The sequence below is a fragment of the Berghia stephanieae genome, chromosome 1 (assembly GCF_034508935.2).
Source record: "Berghia stephanieae isolate SIO BIC M18660-M18661 chromosome 1, UCSD_Bste_1.3, whole genome shotgun sequence".
Lineage (NCBI taxonomy): Eukaryota > Metazoa > Mollusca > Gastropoda > Nudibranchia > Aeolidiidae > Berghia > Berghia stephanieae.
The window spans coordinates 31,669,600-31,697,135 of record NC_088360.1 but is presented as its reverse complement, the minus strand read 5'-3'; the positions used below and the strand labels follow the sequence as shown (position 1 = coordinate 31,697,135).

The 27,536-nt window shown below is 35.6% G+C and overlaps 2 protein-coding genes across 2 annotated transcripts; one reads left to right on the top strand and one right to left on the bottom strand.

Annotated features, from left to right (window-relative positions):
- Positions 1-111: 111 nt before the first annotated feature.
- Positions 112-19,029, top strand: LOC144971868 (protein YIPF1-like). Its single transcript, XM_078912944.1, has 9 exons — positions 112-165; positions 6,526-6,568; positions 7,604-7,713; positions 8,147-8,321; positions 9,425-9,535; positions 10,632-10,786; positions 11,569-11,688; positions 12,374-12,436; positions 15,851-19,029. Exons 1-9 carry the CDS (start codon positions 121-123, stop codon positions 16,328-16,330), a joined length of 1,302 nt encoding a protein of 433 aa, XP_078769070.1. The 5' UTR covers positions 112-120; the 3' UTR covers positions 16,331-19,029.
- Positions 19,030-21,281: 2,252 nt separating this feature from the next.
- LOC144963783 (putative methyltransferase-like protein 24) lies at positions 21,282-26,142 on the bottom strand. The gene is made up of 3 exons (XM_078897723.1): positions 25,980-26,142; positions 24,121-24,279; positions 21,282-22,431 (listed from the first exon to the last, which is right to left on the bottom strand). Exons 2-3 carry the CDS (start codon positions 24,269-24,271, stop codon positions 21,641-21,643), a joined length of 942 nt encoding a protein of 313 aa, XP_078753849.1. The 5' UTR covers positions 24,272-24,279; positions 25,980-26,142; the 3' UTR covers positions 21,282-21,640.
- Positions 26,143-27,536: the final 1,394 nt, after the last annotated feature.

Genomic DNA, 27,536 nt, shown 5'->3' with positions numbered 1-27,536 from the left:
AATTTGATTGTTTGTTCCCTACTTTATAATTATTTGAAAATTAAGTTAAATTTGTTTTGTTTTCATAATGATGGCGAAAAATAGGAAACGACATCTTTTTTAGTTATTGATACAAACAATATGGCGACATCAACAATGATTGACGTGGATTCGGAGGAATATGAAGTAAGAAATTATGAGGGAAAACCTATTAAAATTTCATATTAAGGATAGTGGGGACATTTTCCCGAAAAATGTGCTTATAATATGAAGAAAATCAAACTAAAAGAGCACAAATAAGACAAAGATTATATTAAAAATTATTTTTATAGACGAGTCGTCAGGCGCTTTTTTATTTTTACTTTTTTTTTTACTTTTTTAAATTGTGATCCTTTAAACTCAAATTATCTTAATTTGGTAATTTGACCCAATCAGATGGGTGGGACATGAAATAATATTTAATTTGTTACCTTATTTGTTTCTCTACGACAATCGGTTCCAAAGTCATTGATATTGATATGTCTTTCCGTTGAAAATTGTAGTCAATTTTACTTTTACTTTTACAGTACAGAGAGTCCAAGTCTAGTTAAGCTAACTTCTAAATTCTAAAACACATCTATTCTAATCATTAGATACAGAGTGACATTTTGTAAATATAATTTTACGAATTGTCATTTCCAATTAAACATTTTAGAGCTCTATGCACGGCGTCTAAACTGCACTATAAATCTGACCGTTTAGTTTCCCGCTGTTCCTAGCGCCGACGTAACCTCACCCGACAGGTAACCGGGGTCAACAGCGGTCAGCCAATATCAATTCCCAGAACGTAGATTTGACGTGCATTGGGTGATACCAATGGGTGATTTCCGTACCAATTAACCTCACGATCTTCGTGACGATGCAATTCCACCCAAAATGCAAAGAATTCTCGCAGACCTCCTCTTTCCATCGGTCCAATTTTTATTTCAATATCTCCAGTACTTATTTCACAAGCTGTGATTCAAATTCACCTATTTTTCTATAACATTTAAATAAAATTACTTGTAATTACCTCAGGATTCTAAAAAAACGTTGCTATAAACTTCAAATTTTTTTTGGTGTGATTCACAAGGCACAAGTTTTACTACGAAATGAGGTAAGTTTCATTTACTCTTCAGTTTTCATTATTTTGTAATGATTATTTTTCCGCGGTAGGTCAGGTAATAATGATATTACCTCTTTAGCCTTGTTCTTGAAACGTAATATTTCGCTGCGGTTTTATTGTTAATTATATTTTTATTTTTTATTTTTTTTCAATGATGAGTTAATTTGATTTTTAAATTGCATAATTTGAATTATCTTGCTAATGTTTAATTTTAAATGACATTGTGTGTTGGGCCTCAACTTAGCTCAACTGCTTGTTAGAATTTTCCTCCCCCCCCCCCCCCCCCCCCCCCCCCCCCCCTCCTTCTTTCACCAAATTGGGTGAAGTATTTGGTTTTTCTTTTTCCAAATTTTATGTACGCTGTTATGTATGCATGGATATGAGAAGTAATACAGAGTGTGTTAAAACTCATTTTATTCATTAATTCACTATATCTTGCTTACATCGCTCAGTCAATTTTGAATTTTCTGTTACAGCATGGACCACACAATTGCAAGTCATAACCAAGCAGTGAATTCATTATGTAGGACATGTGGTATGATTTGTTTAACACAGAAATAGAAACGTGCCCGCAAGAAACCATTTAAATGTTCAAATTATTCTAATGACATTCTTTTAGTCTATGGGACTGACACGGCATTGGACAAGCAAGGAGCACACTCATAATTTATGTGTAAAAAGTACACATTATAAAGCACATTGAACACACGACTCATTAGCTTCTTTGTATTTTCTCATTGCCAAGACGCTAATAATAAATAAATCAACCTTGAAACGGGTTGCACTTGCATGTTTGATATCGACAGAGTAGAATATAACAACAAACTCCAAAACGCAGGAGAGACTTTCAAATCTCATGCACGAGCCACTGACCCTCAGGGATGGTCCTATTCATGGGTGAAAGTTACTCAATGATACTAATCCTGCAAAGGCAGGTGCTCAGAAAAAAAAAAAATCCTGCAACTACCAATAAGAGGAAAAAACAGAAGTGCGGTTAATTATATAAATGCCGGTTTTTTTCATTTTCGAATTCCGGCCAGACAAAAAAAAAACGGCGAGACCTCTTTTCCAAAAATAAAAATCCGGCCATGCCGGATTTTTCCGGTGAACTTTCACCCATGGTCCTATTGCCTCTGAATTGGACAGAATACCGCATTACACAACAGGCTTACCACAGCAGATCATTCATTGGCAACCACTGCCACAAATACTTACAAGAAAAAGTCTACACTTACAATTATCCAACAAACAAAGAACTGCACCCACGACCCACTCATCATTGACGACGCTTGCAGTATTGGATTAATTTTCGACAATATAAACAAGGCCTATAGTCATGTGCACAACTTTATTTCACACACAAAATCAATCAAAGCAGACACAATCCAATATATTCAAAGTGCAATAAAACATTACACGGATACATACAGAAAATATTTTCCAAACAAAATAATCCCAAAACAACACCTCCTTGAGTACCACTGCATACCACACATCACTCAATATAAGTTTAGACTTAGACTTCTTGGAGAACAAGGCACAGAGACCTGTCACCAAACAACAGCAAAATTGGGAAAAAAGAGCATCCGGCATTATCAATGATATGAATAAAATGCGATTTGTCATCAACGCAATGCAGTTAAAGACCAGCCCCAAACTACACTGACGAGTTTGACTGCTCGTAGCGGATATATTTTTGTTGAGGAAAAATACGTTTTTTTGTGAGGAGAAGTATTTACATCTTGTCTTTATAATACATAAAATTCAGACAAATCCATAGCAACGTTTTTTTTTCTCTAATTTTTGAAATGTTGCACCCGCTATATTTTTTGTGTAATTTGTTACCGTCCATTGATAACTTATATTGAGAAATCTAGTAATACTATGAAAAAATAAAAAACACACAGTAAAAGTAGAAAATATAAACTTTTATACCAAGTAGTGATATTTCAACTCATTCAATATGGGTGTCTAACAGACAATAAAACAAAACATTGTTAAATTGAGTGAAACGGCAATCCCCGTTAGGTAAATTCCTCTCGGTGATTGACCGCTCACCGTGACCGGGTCAGCAGGTGTCAGGAATGAGATACCGTCTCAACTAAACTGTTGTCGTTGTGTACGCTGTGTATGATTATAATGCCGCCCGATGATAAACTTTTTGGCCAACGGCAACAGTAGGGGGTATTTGTTTTGGTAGCGTCAATTGCCAAGGACCTTGACAATTGTCAAATCGTCAATTGCCAAAGACCGTGCCTTTCATCAACTACGTATGTGTACTTTTAACTGCCACAGAGTACCTTTAGTGTCATGAAGTGATGTATTGCCACAGAGTGATGTTATTAATATTAATTAATACTCTCTTTTACTCTTCTCTCTCTCTCTCTCTCTCTCTCTCTCTCTCTCTCTCTCTCTCTCTCTCTCTCTCTCTCTCTCTCTCTCTCTCTCTCTCTCTCTCTCTCTCTCTCTCTCTCTCTCTCTCTCTCTCTCTCTCTCTCTCATATTTCCTCTTTTTGTCACGGACCTTTGCCAGTTGGTAAATCATCAACTATTTACTATTAACTGCCACGGATTGATCTTGTTGCACAAATGTTTTACATTAATTGTTCCTTATTAAGACGATGTGCAGTATATTTCCTTTAAAATAAAGGAAATCTTACTTTTCTTTTTTAATTTAGGGCTTGGCAGAGATTTGCCACTTCGTCATTCTGTTGTTTTTTTGTTTTTTTTTGCTGAATCCGAAATCAACAGTAATTTTTGTTTTGAATTTTAACTTGTCTTGGAATTCGTAAAAAGACATAAAAAGTAAAAACAAATGCCAACAAGTGTTGACTTGATCCTTTCCACAACGATTGACAAGGAATGAGTGAATCGAAGAAAGTAGAAAGTGACGTGATTCGAGATTCGTATGCGCGCAAATGGAGGCTCGACTGAAATCACCACAAGCAGCTGAAGAGTTCCAATTTGACTCCTTGGCAGTTGATGAACTGTCAACTACCAAGGACTCACTCCTTGGCAATTGACACTTCCATTTGTTTTTATATTACATACCCAGCTCGTGTGTGCATTACTGGAAGCTTGTGGTTATGCAGTTTATAAATAAGAATCTTTAATCAATTGCAAAACATATTCCATCAAAAGAACAAATTTGATTACTTAATAGATCAGCCTAACTTACTGTTACATATTATCTCTCTATTACTATTTATTACTATTACTATTACCGAGTGATATCTATAAAAACAGCTTTGGTTCGACCGCATTTGGAGTTCGGAAACTGTGTATGGGCACCTTATCTTGAAAAGGATAAGAAGCTTATAGAGAGTGTGCTTAGGCGAGAACAAAGGTCGTTGATGGACTCAAGGACTTGAGTTATGAACAACGTCTGAAAAGAGTAGGACTGCCAAGTCTGGTCTATCGACGTTTGAGAGGTGATATGATTGAGACCTATAAGTTCACACATTGCTTGTACACGACTCAGAATAGACTGTTCACAGTAGACAAAAAATCAGTCACTCATATATACTTCTGAAAGCCAGAGTTGAAACCACCCTTCGACAGAACTTTTTTACACAGAGTTATTGAACGTTGGAACTCATTGCCAGCAAATGTCGTTGAAACGTGAGCCTCAATGCTTTCAAGAATAGATTAGATGCTGTGATGGAAAGTTATATATGCATAGTGTAGAAGTGCCTCCCACTCAAAATAGCTATGATCAAAAGATCGGTAGAGAAAGTACAGTGTAGACTAACCCCTGATCACAAGATCAGGTAGGAAAATGCATTAGATCTGTTGTGAACAAGACATTCAATGACTGGAAAGACTCGGCGACACGGCCAGTGGCCTAATCAAACGACGTCGATACCATCTATTCTATTCTATTCTATGTTAGACGGTTGGCTAAGAAAAAAATATGGAAGAGAGTGGGAGAGAGGGACCACTCCGATTGATTCTTGGGTATTGTTTCACTTTTCACATCTGGCACCAGTTTGTATAGACTAACGCCATGGCATGGGAGTGTCACCAAAAATCATGCAGCTGAGCAGAGGTGTCAAAAAATGACACAAGACGTAACGTTGATTTTTCAGATGAATTACCACTTAGCGGAAATTGTTTGACACGGCAAAAACAGCAGAATATTTCTGAAAAAATACTAAAATCAAGGAATTCCGCGGATTTGTGGAAGATTATCATCACTGCTGATTACAAAACAGTTTGAATTTTGTTTCTCTATCTTTATTAGAAATATAGTTTTGACAGTTCAAAGTTGAAATTTCAGACTGATTTTTACCCCAAAATTACCATTGGAAAGTTGTGATCGAAATCGCATGCCGTTAAAATGGCTAATACAGTCAATATGGAGTTATTTACATTATATTGTATATCTAAATAATTGTCTTATCGAGGACAATGCATTTACATTGATAAAGAGAGAAATAAAAATTTCAAATTAATACATTATTACATTTATCGTCATATGGTTATTGAAAAATGATATTAATCTGTTACAATTATAAGGGATGCTCAACTTTGTTAACCTTTTTTACCTTTGTACAATGTTTTACAATTTTAATTTATTAAAAACACTTGAGTCCTATTTGTAAGACCGTAACCACTGGGCTACAGTAACAAAGATAAAGCAAGTTAAAACAAATATTTTCAGGCCTTTTGACCAAAAGTTAATTTTAAATCTCTTGAGTCTAAGATATTTTTTTAAAAATCATGCTCAGGAATGGACAATTCATTAAATGTGTGCATAAAGTAAGTTGCATCTCTACTATTAAGATTAGTTGTACACTAGAAGTAGTAATGCTATATACAAATCTATGTTATTTTGTGTTATGATTTTGTTTGAGTTTGACCGATGGGCAGATACATTTTCCTCCTTTTTGACAAATTGCCATTATCATCACTGTTAAACTAATCATACCATTCAAAACATTCCGGAACATGCAGCCATCGTCACATGCTATTGTTAACATGTAAAAAAGGATTCAGCCACAGTTTTACCGAATAGAAAATACAATTTTAGATTTGTTGTTGTTCAATCAATTAATCCATGATCACCTCCAATGCTGTTGAAAAGAGTGTTTATGATAAATTAAGAGGGTTTACCATTTAATTTTTTAAATGGCCAAAATTGAAAATGTGCATTAAAAAATTTGCAAAAGATCCTACATACATACGCACACACGCACGCGCACACACACACAGAGAAAAAGAGAGAGAAAGACTCTAAAGACCTGCTCTCCTCCTTGAATTCCCCTCTGTGAATTTTGTCCTAATACTAATAGCAACTAATGCAATAAATTATAAGTTGCAAGGTGTACCTACTATTACTAAAATGCTTATACAACTTGAATTTATGTATTTATGTATCATGATCATTTTTATCTTTTTAGATTGATAAAGAAGATGGTGGGATGGACACCTTGGATTTCCAGGGTGAGTGATGATATGCGATGAAATAATGGTTAAAGAAAATTTTGGATTGTCACATTATTTTTGGTGCATATCTTGACCACTGTCCTCATATAAGAAGAAATCAAAGGTCAAATGTTTACAGAGAAGGGCATAGAACTATGATCACTGACTCTAATGGGAGCATATTTAGGTCTTTGACAATTAGCCTCTAATATATCAGTTCTGTACAGTCTTCACAATTTAATTCCTTCCCTCTTTAATTTAGTCATTGCATCCGTCCTTCAGTTATTTCTAAGCATTGTCTTTTCTTTGTTCTTGGTGGGTTCCATGTTGAATGTTTAAAATTTCCATGTAACATTTGTTGTTGGCTTTCTCAAGGCATCTCCATTTCCTCCTCTTGACTTGCTCATTCATTTCGTCTTGGTTCTAGTTTACCCTATCTCGGTTTCTAATTTTTCATGACATTCTTCATTAAAATATGGCATTTATATTTCAATATTTTTTGTATGACACCAACATATGCTTCTGGCTAAAACAGTCCTGGCATTTGTTTCATATAGAGCACAGGAATGCTACTAGAATTTGAATAATTAATTGTGGTGGTTGGTCTTAGTGATCTATTTAAATTCCTTTCTCATTTTATTCATAAACCTTTTTAATGAGTTGCTGAGGAACTTAATTATCACTGATTAACTCGCTTATGTTCAGTATCAATGGAATTTGAATATTTGTTATGATTGTCCTTTATATGAAAATGAAGGAATTCATTATTTGTTGTTGAATTAATTAATGTTTCACAGCAGACAAGCAACCTAACTGATCTCTTTTTTTCTTTCTTTTTTTTTTTACATAACCTCTCCAAGGCAACTGTGTTATGAATTTCAGTGTTATTATCTGTAACTTTGTGTTTGTTTTTTACTTACTACCTTTTCAAAGTCAACAAGTTTTAAAGTTGCAGCTAAGAAAAGGAAAGAAACAAAATATGAATAAAGCATAAAATTATATTCCTTTTGATCTATAGATGATAAAGAATATTTTTGAATTTTGTCCACCCAGATATTCCACATTCATCAGGTGATTCTGGCAAAGGGAAGACCCATGAATTCACAAATTTTCCACACTCAGCAGTGGATTCAGATGATGATGCTGAGGAGGACACTTCCAAGGTAAAAATTGCTTTGAAGACTTGGTTGTTCATGGCAATAAAAAAAAGAAAAAAAAACAGTATAGTGTAGTGCCATATTAATTAAGATGACAAACTAGGGAGCAGGCACTCTTGTAAGATAAAGATCTGAAAAAGTGAATATGAAACAGTGCCAGACAAAGCAAGATAGAAAAACACAAGAAAAAAAAACATCCCAAAAAATCATATATATACACTTTTTAAAATATTAATAATGATAGAACAGTAGATATCCTAGCAATCACTTTTATGTATTTACTTGGAAGAGGGGGCCTTGATAGCTCAGTTGGTATAGCACTCACATCACATGCAAATGGACCGAGATCAATCCTGGATGCGGTTGAGATTTATTTTTTTTCTGGCATGTGTCCTCAAATTTTTAATCATATACATATTTTGTTTCTTTCTTCGTTCAGCTTTTGAAAGAGGAAAAGGCAAGTTCAGCTGCATCATTCTGGACTTTTGCCTATTACCAACAGTTCTTTGATGTGGAAACCAAGCGAGTTGGAACGAGAATTCTGGGCTCCATGGTGCCGAAACCAGGGAACAATTATCTTTTGAAAGAAATCAGACCCAACCCAGACCTCTATGGTAAATGCTGTTCTGGTTTTTATGTTATCCTATAAGGTGTGGCTCTGATATTATAAATTCTGTATATTACTTTTGTTTACATTCAAGTACTTTTCAATAATCATCTCACTGCATTTCAATTGAGAGATAGCCATCCTGCAAGTAATATGTTTATTTTTTCACTATTATATCTCAAATTGTAGAAATTTCTTAGAATATAGAAAGCCTAATTACCTGTTTGTTGCTTTTCCATGTATTCTTTGTTTGTGTAATTTAGTTAGGTGGAAATGTACATTTTTTAGTGGTCGACAATTAAAATGACGTTCAGAAACGGTCATATTTTATAATGCCATGTGATTCAAATGGGGAGACACTCAGTGTTTATACTCGTACAGTTTTAAAAAATGTCTAGAATGCATTGTAGCTCAGTATATTTTCAGAATTACATGTAGGAACATATTCCCATTATCCTCCTTTGATGTCCTTTCAATATTTCTCCAAGCTAAATCCCATTATTTTGAATTCTCACTTGTTAGTTTGATAAGTCTATCTAGTGAGTGGTAAATGGTCATTGTGTTAGTTAATTATGAATTTATGACGGTCCTATCTAAGTATTCATGTGATTTTGTCAGAAATTATTCATAAGAATCAAAATTATGGCTTTTCTTATCCTTCATGGGAGAATTGCCAGTTGACAGAGTAATCAACTGCTTTCAAATCCTGTTATTCATGTTTCAGACTCTGTCTGTCACTTTGTTGACTGGGTAGTTGGGTTGGTTAGGCCTGGTAAAAAGAATTTTTCAGTTGACTTGTATCCTATCCAAAGGATAGGGAGAAATTGTTGCTGTGTTTGTTTAACGGTCCAGAAACCAGGGAAAACTCCAGCTGCATGGGCCATCTAATTCTGGTAGACTACTTTTTTCATCTTTTATAGTCAAATATGCATTTTCCACCGCAGGATTGCAAGCCTATTGCTGTTTATAATGTAAAGATTTGTGTAGTGTATAAGTCTGTTTTTGTACTGCCGTCTTGCAATTTTTTAATGAAATGTTTGCCATTGGCAAATTTTACATGTTGTAAAATGCTAAATCAATGTCTGATTATTTTATTTGTCTTAATTTTAGGACCATTTTGGATTTGTACAACACTTGTTTTCACAACTGCTATAGCTGGGAATTTAGCAAATTATTTCAGTTCAGCTGGCGATTACCATTGGCGGTATGACTTTCACAAAGGTAATTTTGAAATATTTTATTCATTATGCTTTATATAAGGAGGGTACTCATTTCACAGGCAAAGAGACTCAAGATCAATCCCGAGTGAATTCGTTAGATTGTTGTTTTTTCTGACACTCTTGTCCACCCAGCAGTGATTTAGTATCTTTTTCGTTAGATCTTGTGGAAAGTACTCAGTGATATCAAGCCATTTCTATTGTCCAATTCACTTTATAGAAACTGGGATAAACTCTGGCTACATGGGCCCAATGGCTCTGACGGACTATGCATAAGAAGGGTTTGTTCAAGATAATCAAAATTCCATATTTAAAAATTTTTTAAACAATGCTGTTAAAGATGATTATTCTAACAGTAAGTCTAGCACTTGCCTTCTACCTGTATTATCCCACTCAACAATTCACTCTACTCACTGAGATAAAGATTTTTTTTTTTTAACCAAAACAAAAGTTTATACTTACCTTTTAAGATAAAGATTTTTTTTTTTAATCAAAACAAAACTATATACTTTGCTCTTCAACAACTCTATTGGAATGGGAGGTATACATTTATTAGGGCATATCAGACTAGTGAATAAGTCGCATCCAATGAAATATGATTCTCTCCATTGTTATTATACTATGCTTATTATTATTATTATTGTTATTATTATTATTATTATTATTATTATTATTATTATTATTATTATTATTATTATTATTATTGTTATTATTATTATTATAAAAGGACCACAGACTGACATGTTAGTTGATTGACTGATTGATTTTTTTAATGTTAGATGAAAATGGATTGAACAATTGATAATGATGATAACATTTTGTGTCGAATTGCCACAATTGTAACACATTGAAAACGAAATGCATCTGTTTAAGTTGTGTATATGTGTTCGCACATGCGTGAGAGAAAGATAGGTAGAGAGAAAGAATTGGTAGGAATATCTGTTCAATGTTATAGTTACCGTATAACGTTATAACAAGTATAACTAAATGACAAATTACCATTTTTATGGACAATAAAGATCTAATATTATTATTTATATATATATTGCATTACATGCATAAAGATATTAAGTACATCTTCTCCCTTTTTCTCAACATAGTGACATTAGCAGCAACAGCAATCTTCAGCTACTGGTGGCTTATTCCCCTTGTTTTGTTTGGCTTGATGTGGTGGCAGGGATACAGAGACAGGTTTTCCTTTCTTGAGATGATCTGTGTCTATGGGTATTCACTGGCCATCTATATTCCAATATCTGTGAGTTTGTTAAATTTTTATGTGCTGATTGCGAAATGGCTATCCCTCGTCATGATATATACGTTCTTAGTGTTGCAGAGCCTCAAATCTTTCTGTATCAATAGTAATAAGTGTACTTGCATCTTAGGATCTCACTGGATAGCTCAAGACATAGTATATTAGAAAATTGTAAAACTTTTGCGTCATTTAAAATGAAGTGTACAAGGAATAAAAATGTACAGTGTTTGGTTAAGAAATATGACCTGTCATAGCAACAAATCCCTTAAAGGTATAAATGATTTTTAATGTTTTATCATAAAACGAATATATAATTATACTCATTAGTATATGACATTTCAATGGTTTATTTATGCTTAATCAGATTGACAATGCCTTATTCAGTAGGTCATAGGGAACCAAATCTCCATTTCACGCAGTATACAAATTTGTGTTCAGATGTCCTTTTGGTGATTGCATTCTTACAATATCCGTCCTGAGATGAAAGGTTACTGTTTGTAAAGTGCCTAGCCCAAAAGGGCCAGAGTTTGCTTAACCCAAATGGGCCAGAGTTTGTCCTAGCTCAAGGGGGCCGGAGTTTGTGTTAATAGTCATCAATCTTTTCACTGGCTACACTTTTGTTAAAAGCAAGACATCTTAACTCTTGGTCACGTGATTCTCATTATGTGCCACTAAACTAGCATAGATTCATTGCAAAGCTGCTCAAGTTAACAGTAATTAAACAAAAATGTTTACCCACTTCAACCATTTCTCCAGAGTTTTGATGTTTATGAAAACATTTTCAGGTACTCTGGGCCATTCAGATCTCATGGTTACAGTGGACACTAGTTGTTGTGGGCGCTGTTATGTCGGGTAGTGTTCTGCTTCTGACCTTTTGGCCCACCGTCAGCGAAGGGAATAAAAAGGTAAGAATTGTGTATGTTTTATGTTTTTTCCTGTTTGTTTTATTTGTTTCTATTCTGTTTGTTTTATTTTGTTTAATCCAAATCCACCTCGTGGATAGAGAGCAGCCTCTTGCTGGGTGGGGTTCCTGACCTCTCATAGTGGGCAGGGAGGTACATACTGTGTCTTCTATCCCCCTATGTCTGTTTTCCAACATGATTTCTGTCTTTGTCTTGGAATGAGATTACTTGGTTTTGTCCTTGCCCTGGCCGGAGTCCTGGCTGGGAGGGAAACAGTCAAATGCATAGTTATTGTTTTAGGAGATATTTTTTTCCTTGTAAATCATCTCTCCGTTATGTATAATTATATTTGTTATTTTTGTATTATGTATAATGTAAGCATTTGAGTGTATTCCTCTTTGTTGGATTTTGTGCTTGTGTCCAGATGAGACTTATAGGTGATCTCAGACTAAGTACATTGGTGGATTGCTTTTGGAATCTACATCAGATCCCTATTTGTTCCCAGTTCCACTTTGTCTTACTTTCTCTTGGGTGCTTTAAGTGTAATTCTAGAACTTTTTACTATCCCATTTTCTTCCTTTTTACTGGCACTGATATAACCTAAATGTGTTGCAACCCTAAAAAAACAAAAAAAAAAAACAAAACAAACCAAATCCACCTCATCTTTTTATCTTTTATTTTTCTACAGATTGCAATTGGAGTCATGGTTTTTATATTTGTCATGCATGCAGCTCTAGCAGCTGGTTTTGTGGTAAGTAGTCAAGATTACATCAGTTAGACCTACACTCTGACTTAGAAATGGTCACCCAATAGGCCTATATTTTGGACCATTACGAGAGTGGTATGGGCAGGCCTGTAAATTCTCTTATAATCTTTTGTCTTCACACACAATTTGACACAATTTGCTATATTTCTTTGTAATTTCTCTGGCAATCAATCTTTGTCTCCACGGTTCCTTTGTAATATACGATTGTTCATCTGAACATTATTGAATCAATTTTTTTATGTGAAGGCGAATATGTAATTTACAAGTGAAACAGATTTCTTTTTTTTTTAGTTTTGTTTTGCCGGCTTCATCTGCAAGAAAATAAAGCTCACTGATCCACTTTCTAATAAATACAAGAACAAAAGCTAAACGATTCTGCAACATGCCCGAAACATTTGTAGATGGCGAGAGACCTTCTGCACATTCCTCGTTGTAGCTTCACTTTATATTGTTATTTTACTCGTGGATCTTTTGTCAGATGTCGTTTATTAACTTTATTTTTTAAATTTGTCAATTTTTAGTGGCGTTTATAGAACAAACCATGATTGATTGATAAAAGTTTAAAATTTCCTAATATGACCATTGGTCTTGTTCTCTGTCACCATTTCGTCGAAGTACGAGGGCTCTTTCAGAAATAACCGAAAAATGCCCATTGCTCAGCAACCAGTGGAGATTTTTTAATTCTGTAAACGACATGATATTCCTTATTTCCTTACGGATATTCCCAGAAATTATGAAGTGCATCATTTTGCACAATGAATTTCTAGACGATTTTAAAGATGGCGACCCACCTTGAAACTTGGTCAAAGGAGGAAATCAGAGCTGTCATACGTTTTTTGAACGCCAAAAGTCTGAATCCTACCGAAATTCATAAAGAACTTCAGAGTGTATATGGTGAGCATGTTATAAGCCGTACACAAGTCTATCACTGGTGTAATTTGTTTGAAGCCGGCCATTCCGACTTGACAGACAGGGAAGGGAGAGGGCGTTCGATAACTGCGACGTCAGAAGACAATGTGAAGCGAGTTGATGAGCTTATTCGTCAAGACAGGAGGTTGAAACTTCATGAAATTGCAAGCAGTCTTGAAATTTCGGAAACTTCTGCCCATAGAATTGTATTTGATGAACTTGGCTACAGAAAAGTCAGCGCAAGATGCATGGGTTCCTAAGCAATTGACAGACAATCATAAAGATCAAAGATTGGTTATCTGCAGGGAACTTTTGAGAAGAAGCAAGAGCTCACGCAGGGTTCACGGGCATACTGCCAACGCCGGCGGAGACTTTCTAGGGTACGATGTGACTTTTCTTGACAGCATAGTCACCGGTGATGAGACTTGGTTGCACCATTGCACCCCAGAAACAAAGCAAAGCAAGATTCGATGACATGGAAACATCCATCCTCACCTGTCGCGAAGAAATTCAAAGTCATGCGGTCAGCAAAGAAAATAATGGGAACTGTTTTCTGGGACATTCGTGGTGTTATTCTGTTCGAAACCTTACAACCTGGAGAAACAATGAATGCTGCAAGGTACTGCCAACTCTTGACAAGCTTAGGGAGGCCATTCGCAGAAAGCGCCCAGGGCAGTTGACCAACGGGGTCATTTTGCAACACGACATGGTTACACCCCACACAGCACGAGTGACGCAAGGTTGGCTAGAGAAATATGGATGGGAGATTTTGCCACACCCACCACACAGTCCAGACCTCGCACCATCTGATTATCACCTCTTTGGGCCACTGAAACGTGAGCTGGCAGGAAAGCGCTTTGATGTCGATGAAGAGCTTGTTGACCATGTGCGGAAATGGCTACAAAACCTTGACGGAAATTTCTTCCGAGAGGGTATCTATTCCATGGTGCGGCATTGGCAGAAGTGTGTGACAGACTTGGCTGTTACGTAGAGAAATGAAGGACGAGTCAAGGTATGAACACGTGCAAGAATTTTGTTGATAGCATAAAAAACGCGGATTTTACAGGCATTTTTCGGTTAATTATGAAAGAGCCCTCGTACATTGGAAGGTAGTGCAGAGCTGTCGTCAAATTGTTTTTTTTTTCTCTCTATTTCTATTGTATAGTCTTAGGGTTGCTTGAGGTCCCGAGGTCTTCTTTTATTTTCTACTTTACAACATGTTTTGATCAAAGCGGTATTCCTCATTTAATGCGAACTAATCACTGCATCATTACAATTGCTTTCATTGATAATTTTTTGTCCCCAATACAGTCAGACCAGAAAATATTAAATATATATTAATAACATACTCGTTCTTACATTAAATGTTTCAATGTTCAAGTGAATTTTAATCCTCCAAAAGCAGTGGAATAAAGAGACAAAAGTGCCAACGCGTCTCAGCCAGCAACAATCATTCTTTAGCAACATCGATACACCACAAGGAGACAGCTTGAACCCTGTTTTATTTATAATTTACTTAGAAAATGCTTTAAAAGTTGTGCGTAAATCTGTACCTTCGACCCATTCACATTTTGAGAACAAACTTCCCGTATAATTTGCTTATGCTGACGAAATTTACTTTTTAAATGTAAACGAGATAAAAGAAGTTTTACAAAAACACCAACTATACATTAATACTGACAAAACAAATGTAACATTACTGTCAAGGAAGGAAGATGGATGGAGAGCCACAATAAAAGTAGGATCACTAATCGGAGACAAGGAAGATGTAGAAAAATGAAAAAGTTTATCGACTGTTGCACTAAATAAGTTGTTAGATATATGGATTAGAAATGATAAAATAAAAAGTAACTCTAAAATCAAATTAGACACAACCTTTTTTAAATCAGTGCTTATTTACAACTGCAGCACATGGGCACTGACTGGAACCGAAGAGCAAAGATTAGTCAGATTCCACAGAAACAACTTATAAGAGTCCTGAATGACGATTTACCCCACAAAGATAAGCAATAAAAAACTGTATGAAAAGTGCAAGGAAAGACCCTTATCTATTCAAATCCTGGAGGCAAGATGGCGACTTTCTGGCATATATTCAAAAGAGATGAAAATATACCAGCAGCTAATAAAGTCATGAATACTTTTTTCACCCCATCTGGACACAACAAATATAAAGGCAATTCACACCGTCCTGAATAGAGACCTAAAATGCCTCCAAAATGACCAAGAACTAAAATCAAAGGAAGACCGTGAACTGTTGAAGGAATTGGCACAGATGATTAGAGAGGCAGCTGAGCATCCCAAAAACAGATGATTAGAAAGCGAAAGGCCTTAAGTCAGTATGTCATATATACACAAAAACAAATAACAATGATTCTATAATTTATTTTTTACATATTCTTTAATGTTGATAACTCAAATCATGTGTGTAAGAAAGTAAGCTGTCATACTGCTTATGCAATTTAAAATGTTTTTTTTTTGTCTTCCATTTAGCTCTATTTCTTCCACATGCCTGTGGCCTCATCAACTCAGTCTATTACCACTCCAAAAACAATTGTCACTGCAGCACACGTCAAGACTCAGCCTCCACCTTCCCATATTAAAATGCCAACTCAGTCTGGTGGCGTGAAAAACAATAATAATCCAAGACCCCCAATTCAAGCAAAAGGTGCTAAAAATCCACAAATTTTTAAGAATGCAGGCGCAAATAGAAATATACCATCACCGACCAACAATGCTTTCAATACTAACCCAAACAGTGATGTGAAACAAGCTAATCCAGGCAACACTCCAAATAATGCAAATGCTGGTCAACTCAACAACAATCCAGGCAATTCCATATTTAAAAATATTCCTCAGCCTTCAGACAAGCATAAAGAAAAGAAAGACGTTTCTCAAAACACTGACCAATCGAGAACTGCTGCAGTCAAACGAGGCATTTCAAAAGGACAAACTCAACAAGCTCAAAGATGAAGTTGGCAAATGAGATGTTTCTTATTAGGTTTTCATCTGGCTCTCTTTATGTCTGCAGATCAAAGGGATGAATTCCTTTGCTTTCATCTCTGGGATATCATAGGCTTGCCAACCAGTATGAATTCTCATATTTAAATACGCTTTGAGGTCCAAAATATGATAACATGGGAAAGTTGACCAAAATATGCTAAATGCAAAAAAGTCAGAATTTGTAACAAGGGGGGGGGGGGGGGAGAGAGAATAAAAGTGGAATTATTGAAGATCATTAAATATCGTCTCCACCTAGATGAGAATCTGAGTAGCCAGACAGATGATTGTCATACATAGGAATTGCAAGATTTTTCCACCCTGTACTAGCTTGATAAGTCACCATAAATTTAGCAAATGTTAAATTTGAAATATAATATGGCTGCCCTTGTTAAAAAATATGATTTTAGGGAGGGGGGGGGGGGGGGGAATATGAGAAAATTAGCATATTATTGGAAAAAGTATGATAAATCTTTTCAATTGGTTGAGGTTGGTTGGCAAGTCTGATATCACCTTTTTATTATTTGCATTATGCCCTTTATATTTGATAGGGGAGTCTGGATTGTTGAAAAACAAGAACATGTAACACTCAAATCTTTTCTTTTTTGTTCAAATTCTTTTGTTCAAATTCAAAATTTTATTATGTTCAATTTCAAAGTTTTATTTTGCTTTTCTTTTTTTAAAAATAAAGTTGTATTTTTTATTTTTTCAAAAGTGGTTTCAATATAATATAGCAGGTTTGTTTCTCTTGCAAGGGATGAAATATGGGAAGGATTTCTGTCAATCTGTGTGCTGTGCCGATATACATTTTGTCCTGGAATGATCATCTTTGATTTCAGTATTATGACTTGCAATATTTGGAGGGATTTTTTTTTGTTATAAATACTATTTTTTTATTTAGAGAGAGAGAGAGGGGTGGGGGGAGGGAAAAGAGTGGGAGTTTTGTTATTTTGTTTTCTGATTATTAATTGTAAGCTTCTTCAGGGTGCAACTGAGATTCCAATGATAGTCCATTATATATTTGTGACGATACACTGTATCTTGTTTTGAATTATTCCCTTGTATTATCTCTATTTTAAAAAATTCTTCCGTTGTTTGCTTGTTGATGGGTGATACCGGAGTAGGATTTGAATAACAGGAGGGAGACAAAATCTCTTTTGATTAAAAAGATATATTTATTACTATTATTTTTTTTTGGTGTGTGTGTGACTTCATCTGTACATCACTCGATTCGGAGCACAAATTAACATCCTTTGAGTAATTGTGCATCTGAATTTTTTTTCTGAAAATTCTCTCTTCACTCTGTAAGAATTACGTTGCTGAGAATATTCAATCTAGCAAAAAGTACTCTTCAGTAGACCAGCATCCTAATCAGAGTGAAGGGAGCAATTGTTATAATCTGTTTCACGCTGCAGAGATGCAGAGCAATCAGGTTGCTCACCATAGCTTTTTTTATTTCCTCCTTTGCCTCTGCTGTTTCCCAATACTGGTATGTGGACTTATTTTAGTAGTTCCATACAGTTACCGTTTATACTTATTTAATAGACCTCCTGATTTGATCCTACATAAAATGACACAGGCTGGTTTGTCCCAAATGTTTCTTTTAATTCAGTTTTCATTATATTATAGTTGTAACCTATGCCCATTTATCCATAACATCCCTTGAATTCAACTCTAATATCGAGTCGATCTTTGAGCAGGTTTCCAATTCTCAGATGCTAATATGTTGATTGGCATGTTTGAGTGGTGTGTGTATTCATGTCCAAGTTTCATCAATGGAAAAAGTGAGCATTATTACAGATGATTATTATGGGTGCAGAAATGGTCAGTTATTAACATGCGTTTTGTAAAAAATTGTGGTCTTGTGGTAATACACTTGTCTTGAGACCTGTATAGGTCCCTGGTGGTTCCAGCCCTGCTGTGGGCAGCTCAAGGTCGAATCTTTGGAAGACTACTCAAATTCTCTCACCATACTCAGGTGTCAAATGAAAACCTGACCTGTGGAAAATAATTGTAATAACATCATAAAGATGTCATATTTGGCTATTTTGTCTACTTGTTAACTTTTACTATTAGTGTGGGATCGCTTTGAGTACATTTAGTGGATATTGTGCTATATTAAATCTAAAAAAGACGTTATATCTTCTAATTGGCTTCCTGATCTTGTATTTGGATGGAGCATTTAGAGTGGTATCAAGGTAAGACATACAGTGTTGCTTTGGCTCTTCATTATTTAACAAGTGTCTTTATCAACTTTTTTGTTGTTGTTTATTTTTTGGGGGTTTTTTTTGAGTCTTTGCTCACGAAGGCAACTTTAGATCTAAAATCTTTTGACTTTCCTTTTAGCTATCTTTTTATGGCACTGGTTTAACCCTTATATTGTCACATGTTTTGTTAACTCCTTTAAAATATGCTGTAAATTGGGGGGGGGGGGGGGGGGGGAAAATAAGGTTTTATGACTTGGATGATATACTGAAGGGAAGACTACTCAAATTCATCCAAAATGACTTGGATGATATAATGAAGGGAAAATGTAAGTAATGTTGGAATATAAAGAGTGAAAATTTTGAGCTTCATGTTGATTTATTTATTTATATTTATGACTACATTCGTGATGGTGATTAAATTTAATGTAAATTTAAATGAGATAAAAATGTTTCTCACAAACTATTGGTTCAGCCTATGTTTTGCTTTGTTTCTTTTTCCGTTTGTGTGTGTGGGCGAGGGGTCGAGGATGGGCAGTTATTTTAATTTTTTACATTTTAAAGTGGATTAATACTATTACTATCCGCCTAAGGATGTTGACCTGTTCACTGGTATTGGACGATTTGGGGTAGCCCAAATTCTTATCATTTAGAGTTCTCTCGAAGTCCCGGGTTTAAGAATTTTTGACAAGGTGAGTGTAATTTTTATCAATCAATATTTGAAGGATAAGTTTTCTGTCCACAATTTTTTTTATGTTTTTTCACAGCACATAATGTGTTTTTTAGGGATGATACTTTTATCTTGTATGTACTGTTTAAGCATGTTTGTTTTTAGGCTCTTGCAACACAATTTGGTCATTTAAGCACCAAAATAGACGATAGGCCTACTATATGTTGATTAATAGAAGAACAAGAGAAGAAATATTTTGTACGGAGTCTTGAGACAAACATAATCGCTTCACCTGGGCCTTTACCAAAAAATGATTTTTTTTTTATTATCAGTAACAGCAGGCTACACCATACATACATTATATAGATTAGCACATATAATGTATAATGAATATATTTATCTTGAATTTAATACAGTATACAATCTGTATAAATCCATCTCTCTTTGTGTTATCAAACAACCTTATGTTTGGTATGAGTATGAGCCATTTTTGTGTTTGTCCCATGCATGTGTCTGGATAATACAAATACTATGACTAGAACGCACGCATCGAAGTTGATGTCTACTACTTGTACTCTGTCTTTAAACAAGTCTTTGCCTTTCTTTTAATCACTGCTTGTGACCCAAAGTACAGGTATACGTATTAGATGATAGCCTTTACATTTTCACTTTGTCTTCCTTTTCTCGTGGGCGCTGTATAAGAGTAGTTAAATGGTATAACCTAGAGCACACTTACAAAATATACCCATCTGCCAGTCATGGTCTTTTGCACAGCGAGAGAGAGGGAAAAGATCAGCTGCAATCCCTGGTTTAATCGAATTTGAAAATCAGTCACCGCATTATCATGTCTCCCTCTTCTCCCTTTCTATGTTGTCAGAACCACCAAATACCCAAAGAGCATAAATGTTTTTATACACATATCTTGATATCTTCAACCACTTGAGAGCATCTTGTCTGGCGCTGGTGGGAATCCTGTGCTGATGTGTATGCAAGGACAGGTTTTTGTGGCAGCAGTATCCGATGCCTTACGCCCACCCCCATTTACTCTGGGTCCCCAGCAAGACCTGACAGTGTCAGATAACCCGCTGCCCAGGCAAAGCCCGCCAGTATAGATTTTTAGTAACGTTGATATAAATATAACAATAATTCTATAGCACCAATGCAGATCGCTGTCATTTTTTTTTTTTTAGTTTATGCGAGTAGGGGTCTGGCTCTCCTGTGCCTCTTGCCTTCCAGAAGACAACGGATTTCATAGACAGGGGCAGTCAGGCCAGAACCCAATTAATTGGCATAACGCAACCAGATATACGTGCAATTGGTTGCACCGTATCGGCTAGATTGCAGGCTCGCTGCAGAAGGAATAAACAGTTGGGGAAGTGTGACAAATAGTGGCTTATCGGGTTTGTCCGGCGAGCCATCCCATTATAAGTGCACATGGATGATCACCTTTTAGTTAACCCATACCTTCGAAGACCGTCAGGGGCTCCGACATCATACAGTCCGTCTACCTAGATGTGTATGTCGTGTAGTAACTACATAAACCTGCAGACATTTTGACTCAACGGTATAGATATAATCTACCAAATTACCACAAGCAGGGATTTGATTGAGGGGAGCTCAAACTTGGTGCAAGCGTTTCCAGTAGCTTAGTTGATAGAACACTTCTCCAAGCTAAAATGATGTCATAAGCTCTGCTGCACTCTATAATTGTTCTGTCCTCCAGCACTGATTGGGTATCTGGTTTGATATGTAGGAGAGTACTTTGTAAATACTAGCATCCAATCCAAAATGTAACCAAAAAAAAGTTACTGCCAATTGAAGGCAACAGAAATCGGGATAAATTCCGGGACTTTATCGCATGAATTGAATCTCGCTTTTTTTTTTCTTTCCACTAGCAAACGTAGTTAAATTTACTAAAAGAAGCACAATGTAAAATATTTGGATTGTTCAATCCAATATATTAGTCTTCAAGTTAATCAAACTGTAAACCAATTAAGTCGGATGTGACTTGTGCTTATAGCTGATTGAATGTCAATGTATCCAGGCTTCTAATTCACTACAAACTGACTCATTCTTATCCTGTGCGCACCTCCGTCCCTTCCTCATTTTAAATGGTTTCAACACGCTTATAATATGACACAAAATAGCAGTAAAATCAGTAATATTAAACACGTCTTTAATAGTTTAATTAGCTTTGAAATATTAAAACATATCATCAAGTTAACTTCCACGCAATGTTTACAGTTAATTACACATAATTCAAACACCCTCCTTTTAACACAAAATATACTAGATACAATGATGCTCTCTATCAACATCGCATACACATGGGCAATTCAAAACCATACTAGTAGATGATACTATATTTTAAAAAATATAATAATATTTAAATATCTAGTGAGATATTATCTACTGGGGTCTGAGAAAATTTGCGTTGATATAATGAACTTCATAGTTTTTAGCGCGAACCACTGGGAAACCTGGATGGTGAAATGAACCTTTTGGGTTTTTGTGGACGTAAAACTTCCGGAAACCTAACCTACTCAAACTTCGAAGGATTTTAATTGCTCGGCTCAGTTTGTATATATTAGGAGGGAATCCTATGTGAAATTCTACCAAGAGCTGTCTTACGTCATCAAGTTGATTGTTTGACGTCATCTGAGTCAGCGCTGACCATTCCGAGCTCTCTGTATCAATTTTGATAAGGTCAATTCCCGTGTCAACATGACCTAGGATATTCCGGATGTCCTCCAATGTGTAAAGCTCTTTTCCATGAGGGGTTATTTCTGTGTTGCGCCCAACGCCGTATGGGTGAACAAACATCAGGTGAGAGCGGTTGAAATCAGTCCCAGGCAAATTTGGATTAAATGAATGAATTTCGCATTTATAGATTCTTGAAACATCGTCTTCAAACGCGTAATCAGCAACGACTCCAAAAGAATAAACTAAGCATGGAGGTGTTCTAGGGCGAAGACCTTCATCGTCACATATCTCCCATCCACCGTCTCCCATGTGGCCCATTCGGATTTTGCGTCTGCATAAAATGTCAGCATTGTCAAGAAAGCTGTGCACAGTTACCATAAGTTCTGTTTCGTTCATTGTTGCAATGATTTCGTCAGAGAGCATCTCAATTTTGTGATCGACATGGCCGAACTTGCGAATAAAATCGATGCTGATTTCTGGCATGTCATACTTGAGAACTGCGGAAGAGAGAAATATTTATTATTGTATATGATCTGTACTGTAAAGTTCACCGAGACGCTATTGTGTGTTAAATGTGAACGTGTAATGATCAAAACAAATTATAAGAGATGCGATGGTGTGCTGCTATCTTAAATGTCATAAAACTCCAAGTGTGTGTTTGGTTCCCAATAAATAGGATGAGAGATTGTTCTGAACGCATTACACCCTCCCAATAAATTTTCTATACCTACATTTTACTTTTATGTAGATTGGCCTTACTTTTTAAAAAGAGTAAAGATAAAACAAACAAAAATAGCTAAATTGCATTGTTGAATAAATTACTTAACGTGAGCATTTATATAGCGCAATATCCTCTAAACGTGCTCAAAGCGCTTTACAAACGCTCCCTAGTCAACAGCAACACTTAACTTATAAGACGATACATGACGCCTGTTAGGCGATGATACCATTTTTTTCCCACACCAGACAACGTTGCTAATGGCCAGGTATTCATTTTACACTTGAGTTCGGTGAGAGCACGTGATAAATAAATAGCCTTTTATAACGACTCGGCTATGCGCTGTAATTCTCACACGTAGCGAATAAACGAAAGCATAGGAGTTCGAACCAAATTTCGTCTTGCACACTCTTTAAAAAAAACAACAAAAAACTCTCTCTCTCCCTCTCTTTCTTTCTTTCTTTCGCTCTCTTTACCTCTCTCTCTTCTCTCTCTCCTCTCTCTCTCTCTCTCTCTCTCTTTCTTTCTTCTCTCTCTCTCTCTCTCTCTCTCTCTCTCTCTCTCTCTCTCTCTCTCTCTCTCTCTCTCTCTCTGAGTGTGTAAGCATATGTGTGTATTCTTCATATCACCTTTTTAGGAACTGGATAATTCCAATTCGTATATTTTTTTTTTTTTTATTTTAAATTTAGCAGAATATTTTCACTTCAAATGATCCATTCATCCATTAATATATCGATGGATTAAGATGACCCCCATTCCAATATCGATCGATTAAGATGACCCCCATTCAAATATCGACGGATAAGATGACCCCCATTCAAATATCGATGGATTGAGATGACCCCCATTCAAATATAGATGGATTGAGATGACCCTCATTCAAATATCGACGGATTGAGATGATCCTCATTCAAATATCGATGGATTGAAATGACCCTCATTCAAATATCGATGGATTGAGATGACCCTCGTTCAAATATCGACGGATTGAGATGACCCTCATTCAAATATCGATGGATTGAAATGACCCCCATTCAAATATCGATTTACTGAGATGACCCCCATTCTAATACCGATGGATTTTGATGACCCCCATTCTAATATTTAAGATGGTGGTCCCCATTCTTATAGCGGTGGATTTTGATGACCCTCATTCAAACATTGATTAATTGAGATGACCCTCATTCAAATATCGATGAATTGAGATGACCCTCATTCAAATATCGATAAATTGAGATGGCCCCCATTTAAAAAAATGGATGAATTGAAATTACCCCCATTCAAAAATCGACGAATTAAGATGAACCACGTTAAAAAAATGGATGAATTGAGATTACCCCCAACTTTTCCCAGGAAACCACTTTCTAGGTCTTAAGTTATCTTAACCCATCGATGTTTGAAGTAAAAGATTGCTGGTAAAGATGATGGACAGACGTTTAGTCAGTGTTAGGCTTCAAAAGCAACTCACGTTGTTCCTGTCGAACCTGCCAGACTTCTTTTCTGCCCTGGCCTCTAAACAAGAACATAATGGTGAGAACAAAGGCACTCAATGCCAGGGCAAATATGATGAGCTGATGGTAGACCTGGCGAGGAATACGGGATTGAAACACGTTGGCCATACCTACCCCTGGAATGATTGAAATGACAGTGATTTAGCTTAACTTAAGTGGTAGTGGCAAGTATTGTGAACCGTATTCGCTTTGGGAATATATAATATTAATATAATATTATATCATTCTGTCATCGTGAAAGATTTATTTTCATCCTCTCCTCTAACGTTCTTCTTCTTCTTCTTCTTCTTCTTCTTCTTCTTCTTCTTCTTCTTCTTCTTCTTCTTCTTTCTTCTTCTTCTTCTTCTTCTTCTTCTTCTTCTTCTTCTTCTTCTTCTTCTTCTTCTTCTTCTTCTTCTTCTTCTTCTTCTTCTTCTTCTTCTTCTTCTTCTTCCTCTTCTTCTTTAAAGGCCACGATACCATTAAGATTGACTTCCCTTGTTATTTTTTGACATTTTCTCATTTGTTTCTCTTTCATCTTTTAGAATGACTGATATATCGACATCACGCTTATATCGACATTTTACCGCGGTCCCGACGATGTCGATATATCCCTTCTCGATGGATATATATATATATATATATATATATATATATATATATATAAATAATAATAAATAAACAAATTCAAATAGCTTTTGAAACTTAGTTATTGGACCGGCCATAAGAAGACAACTTTTCTTGAAACGTTTACATTTTTCCATACCCTACTATGACGAAAATAGTTCCGTGATATTGAAATATTGTGAAGTTATTTTGGTAATATACAAAATATACTCTCTCTCTCTCTCTCTCTCTCTCTCTCTCTCTCTTCTCTCTCTTTCCTCCTCTTCTCTCTCTCTCTTCTCTCTCTCTCTCTCTCTCTCTCTCTCTCTCTCTCTCTCTCTCTCTCTCTCTCTCTCTCTCTCTCTCTCTCTACCATTTTTATGCTTCCGAGTTATTTATTTTTATAATTTTCACATAGAGTTAGCTGGTCACCAGAATGTCTCTGTTACTGTTATCAGATATTATGACACAGTCAGTTAACAAAGTATTTCAAACGCGTTAAGTGCAGACCATCATTATGAAAATAAAGATGATCAAATATGTTCCCTGTATCCATCCCTTAGGGATTTTGTGTGTGTGTGTGTGTGTGTGTGTGTGTGTGTGTGTGTGGGTGTATGTGTGTGCGTTAGTGTCGATCTCTAGTAAATACCAATATAATTCAGGCTTTAGCCGCAGTTTAGCGCCTCAAGGTGCGCAGAAGATCTATAATATGTCTCGCTCAAGGATAAATACAAGATGCCGAAGCGGTCACAAAGCTGGGTTTCTAGTTGGAAGTGCTATCTTTTATCCACGCTATATCGACCCACATACTATGTGAAATTTGGATTTGAGCCGAAATATGTAATTGCATCAAACTGGATAGACTACAATAATACGTGAACAGTTAGGCTATGTGTTAGGCTATTTCACCACGTTAAAATGAGGTGATGACATGAGTTCGATAGAGTCAACGTAATATTATCAGAAGCAGCAGATTTGGTTATGGTATTAGGTTGGAAACCGATTAAGCCAGTAAATTTCTAAATTTAGCAATATAAACTAGAAACCAGAAAACCATTTCATTCTTGCAGATATTGTAATTATCTACGTTACGAAAAAAGTTGTGTCTCTAATTTAACGGCTCAAAATTAAACTAATTAAATAGATAGATGTATAAATAACTCTATAAATAGATAAATAAATGAATGAATAAATAAATAAATAATAAATAACTGTAATCAAGGTGCCTTACCTAAAAGATTAGTCCAAGATTTACTCTCATAGGAAGACAGTTTATGACATTTTGATGTGTTTGCAAAGCTCTAAAATCTAATAATAACACGTTTCAAAATAATCATTTAATGCATTAGATGTAATTTTATTCTCATTCTACCTTCACTATTAATCACTATCGTAACACATCAAGATAAACTTAACCGCACAAAATGAAATTAATTATGACCCGCTGTTGTGTTTAATGGGGGGTCGATTTTGGTCTCGCATCGATATTGGAAGAAGCATTAAAATTATGTCAATGTACATACCATCCCCCATGAAAACACCAACTGCTCCCCTTATTGCGATCCAACCCGTCGACCAACTACCTTATTATTATTATTATTATTATTATTATTATTATTATTATTATAATTATTATTATTATTATTATTATTATTATTATTTTTATTATTATTATTATTATTATTATTATTATTCTGTTGTTGTTGTTTTGTTTTTTAAGAGAGCTTTTATATAGCCCAATATCCACTGAACCTACTGAAAGCGCTTTACAATGAGTCCCTAGCAAACAGCAACACTTAACATGAAGTAAGACGATACATGACGCCTGTTAGGAGGTTACAATTTTTCCGGATGATCAGTACAGTATTAGGAAATTTGGAATTTGAAGTGAAGATTTTTCGTTGTAGCCAATGGACATTATTATATGAGTATTTATATAGCGCAATTACCCAATTTGCTCACTTTTGACAACATGGATGATTCCTGATGACATCATAAATCACGTTTAATTGATTACCTATATACAAGCATCAACAACAACGTAACCACCATTATCATCACAGCACAAACAACCAGAATAAACACTACCACCACATAAAAGCAATCTCAGCATCGTGATCATGATAACCTCCACAACACTTACAATCGCTACCACCGAAATCAACAGCACCAAAATCAACACTAACATCACCACCATTATAACCATCCCATTCAAAATTGATTTGTAGATTTGTGCCCCTTGCTTTTGACGATAAAGGCGGCATAAATGCCACCCCTCAGCCATTATCTACACAACAAATTATATTTTATGACGAAACTAAGTACAAATCGATTTTCCTCACGCCTTGCGTCTTAGTAGTGATATTTTTTTTCACCAACAATGTATGCGTCAAATAGTCGGACAGGTAGGCCATCGGCTGGATAATGGAAAGCCATTGGTTCAAATCCAGGTTTTATCATTTCTTGAGTAGATAAAGACATTTGTTGGTATCTTATATTTTTGTCCCGAATGTCGATGCGCATGCATGCCACATATTATATCGTACAGACGACAAAGAGATTATAAGTGACATTCTTCTGCGCCGTAAAACTCTTAAAAACAAAAACAACATCTTCTGTGGTGTAATAGCATTACAGTTATTATCATCACATTATTTGACAGCGTTTGACATGACTGATCTTTCCATTCTCTGTTACAAATTTTACACTTTTTTCCCCGTTGATAAATCACATCTCACTAACATTATCTCAAATCAACCAAAGTGTAAAGTGGTTACTCGTCTTTTGA

Bases quoted from the DNA above. Each gene is read 5' to 3' on its own strand.
- LOC144971868 (XM_078912944.1), top strand. From the start codon at position 121: ATGGCGACATCAACAATGATTGACGTGGATTCGGAGGAATATGAA. The intron at 6,569-7,603 runs GTGAGTGATGAT...TTGTCCACCCAG, and splicing joins GGACACCTTGGATTTCCAGG to ATATTCCACATTCATCAGGT. The intron at 10,787-11,568 runs GTGAGTTTGTTA...AAACATTTTCAG, and splicing joins CCATCTATATTCCAATATCT to GTACTCTGGGCCATTCAGAT.
- LOC144963783 (XM_078897723.1), bottom strand. From the start codon at position 24,271: ATGGCCAACGTGTTTCAATCCCGTATTCCTCGCCAGGTCTACCATCAG. The intron at 22,432-24,120 runs GTGAGTTGCTTT...TCTCTTCCGCAG, and splicing joins GCAGGTTCGACAGGAACAAC to TTCTCAAGTATGACATGCCA.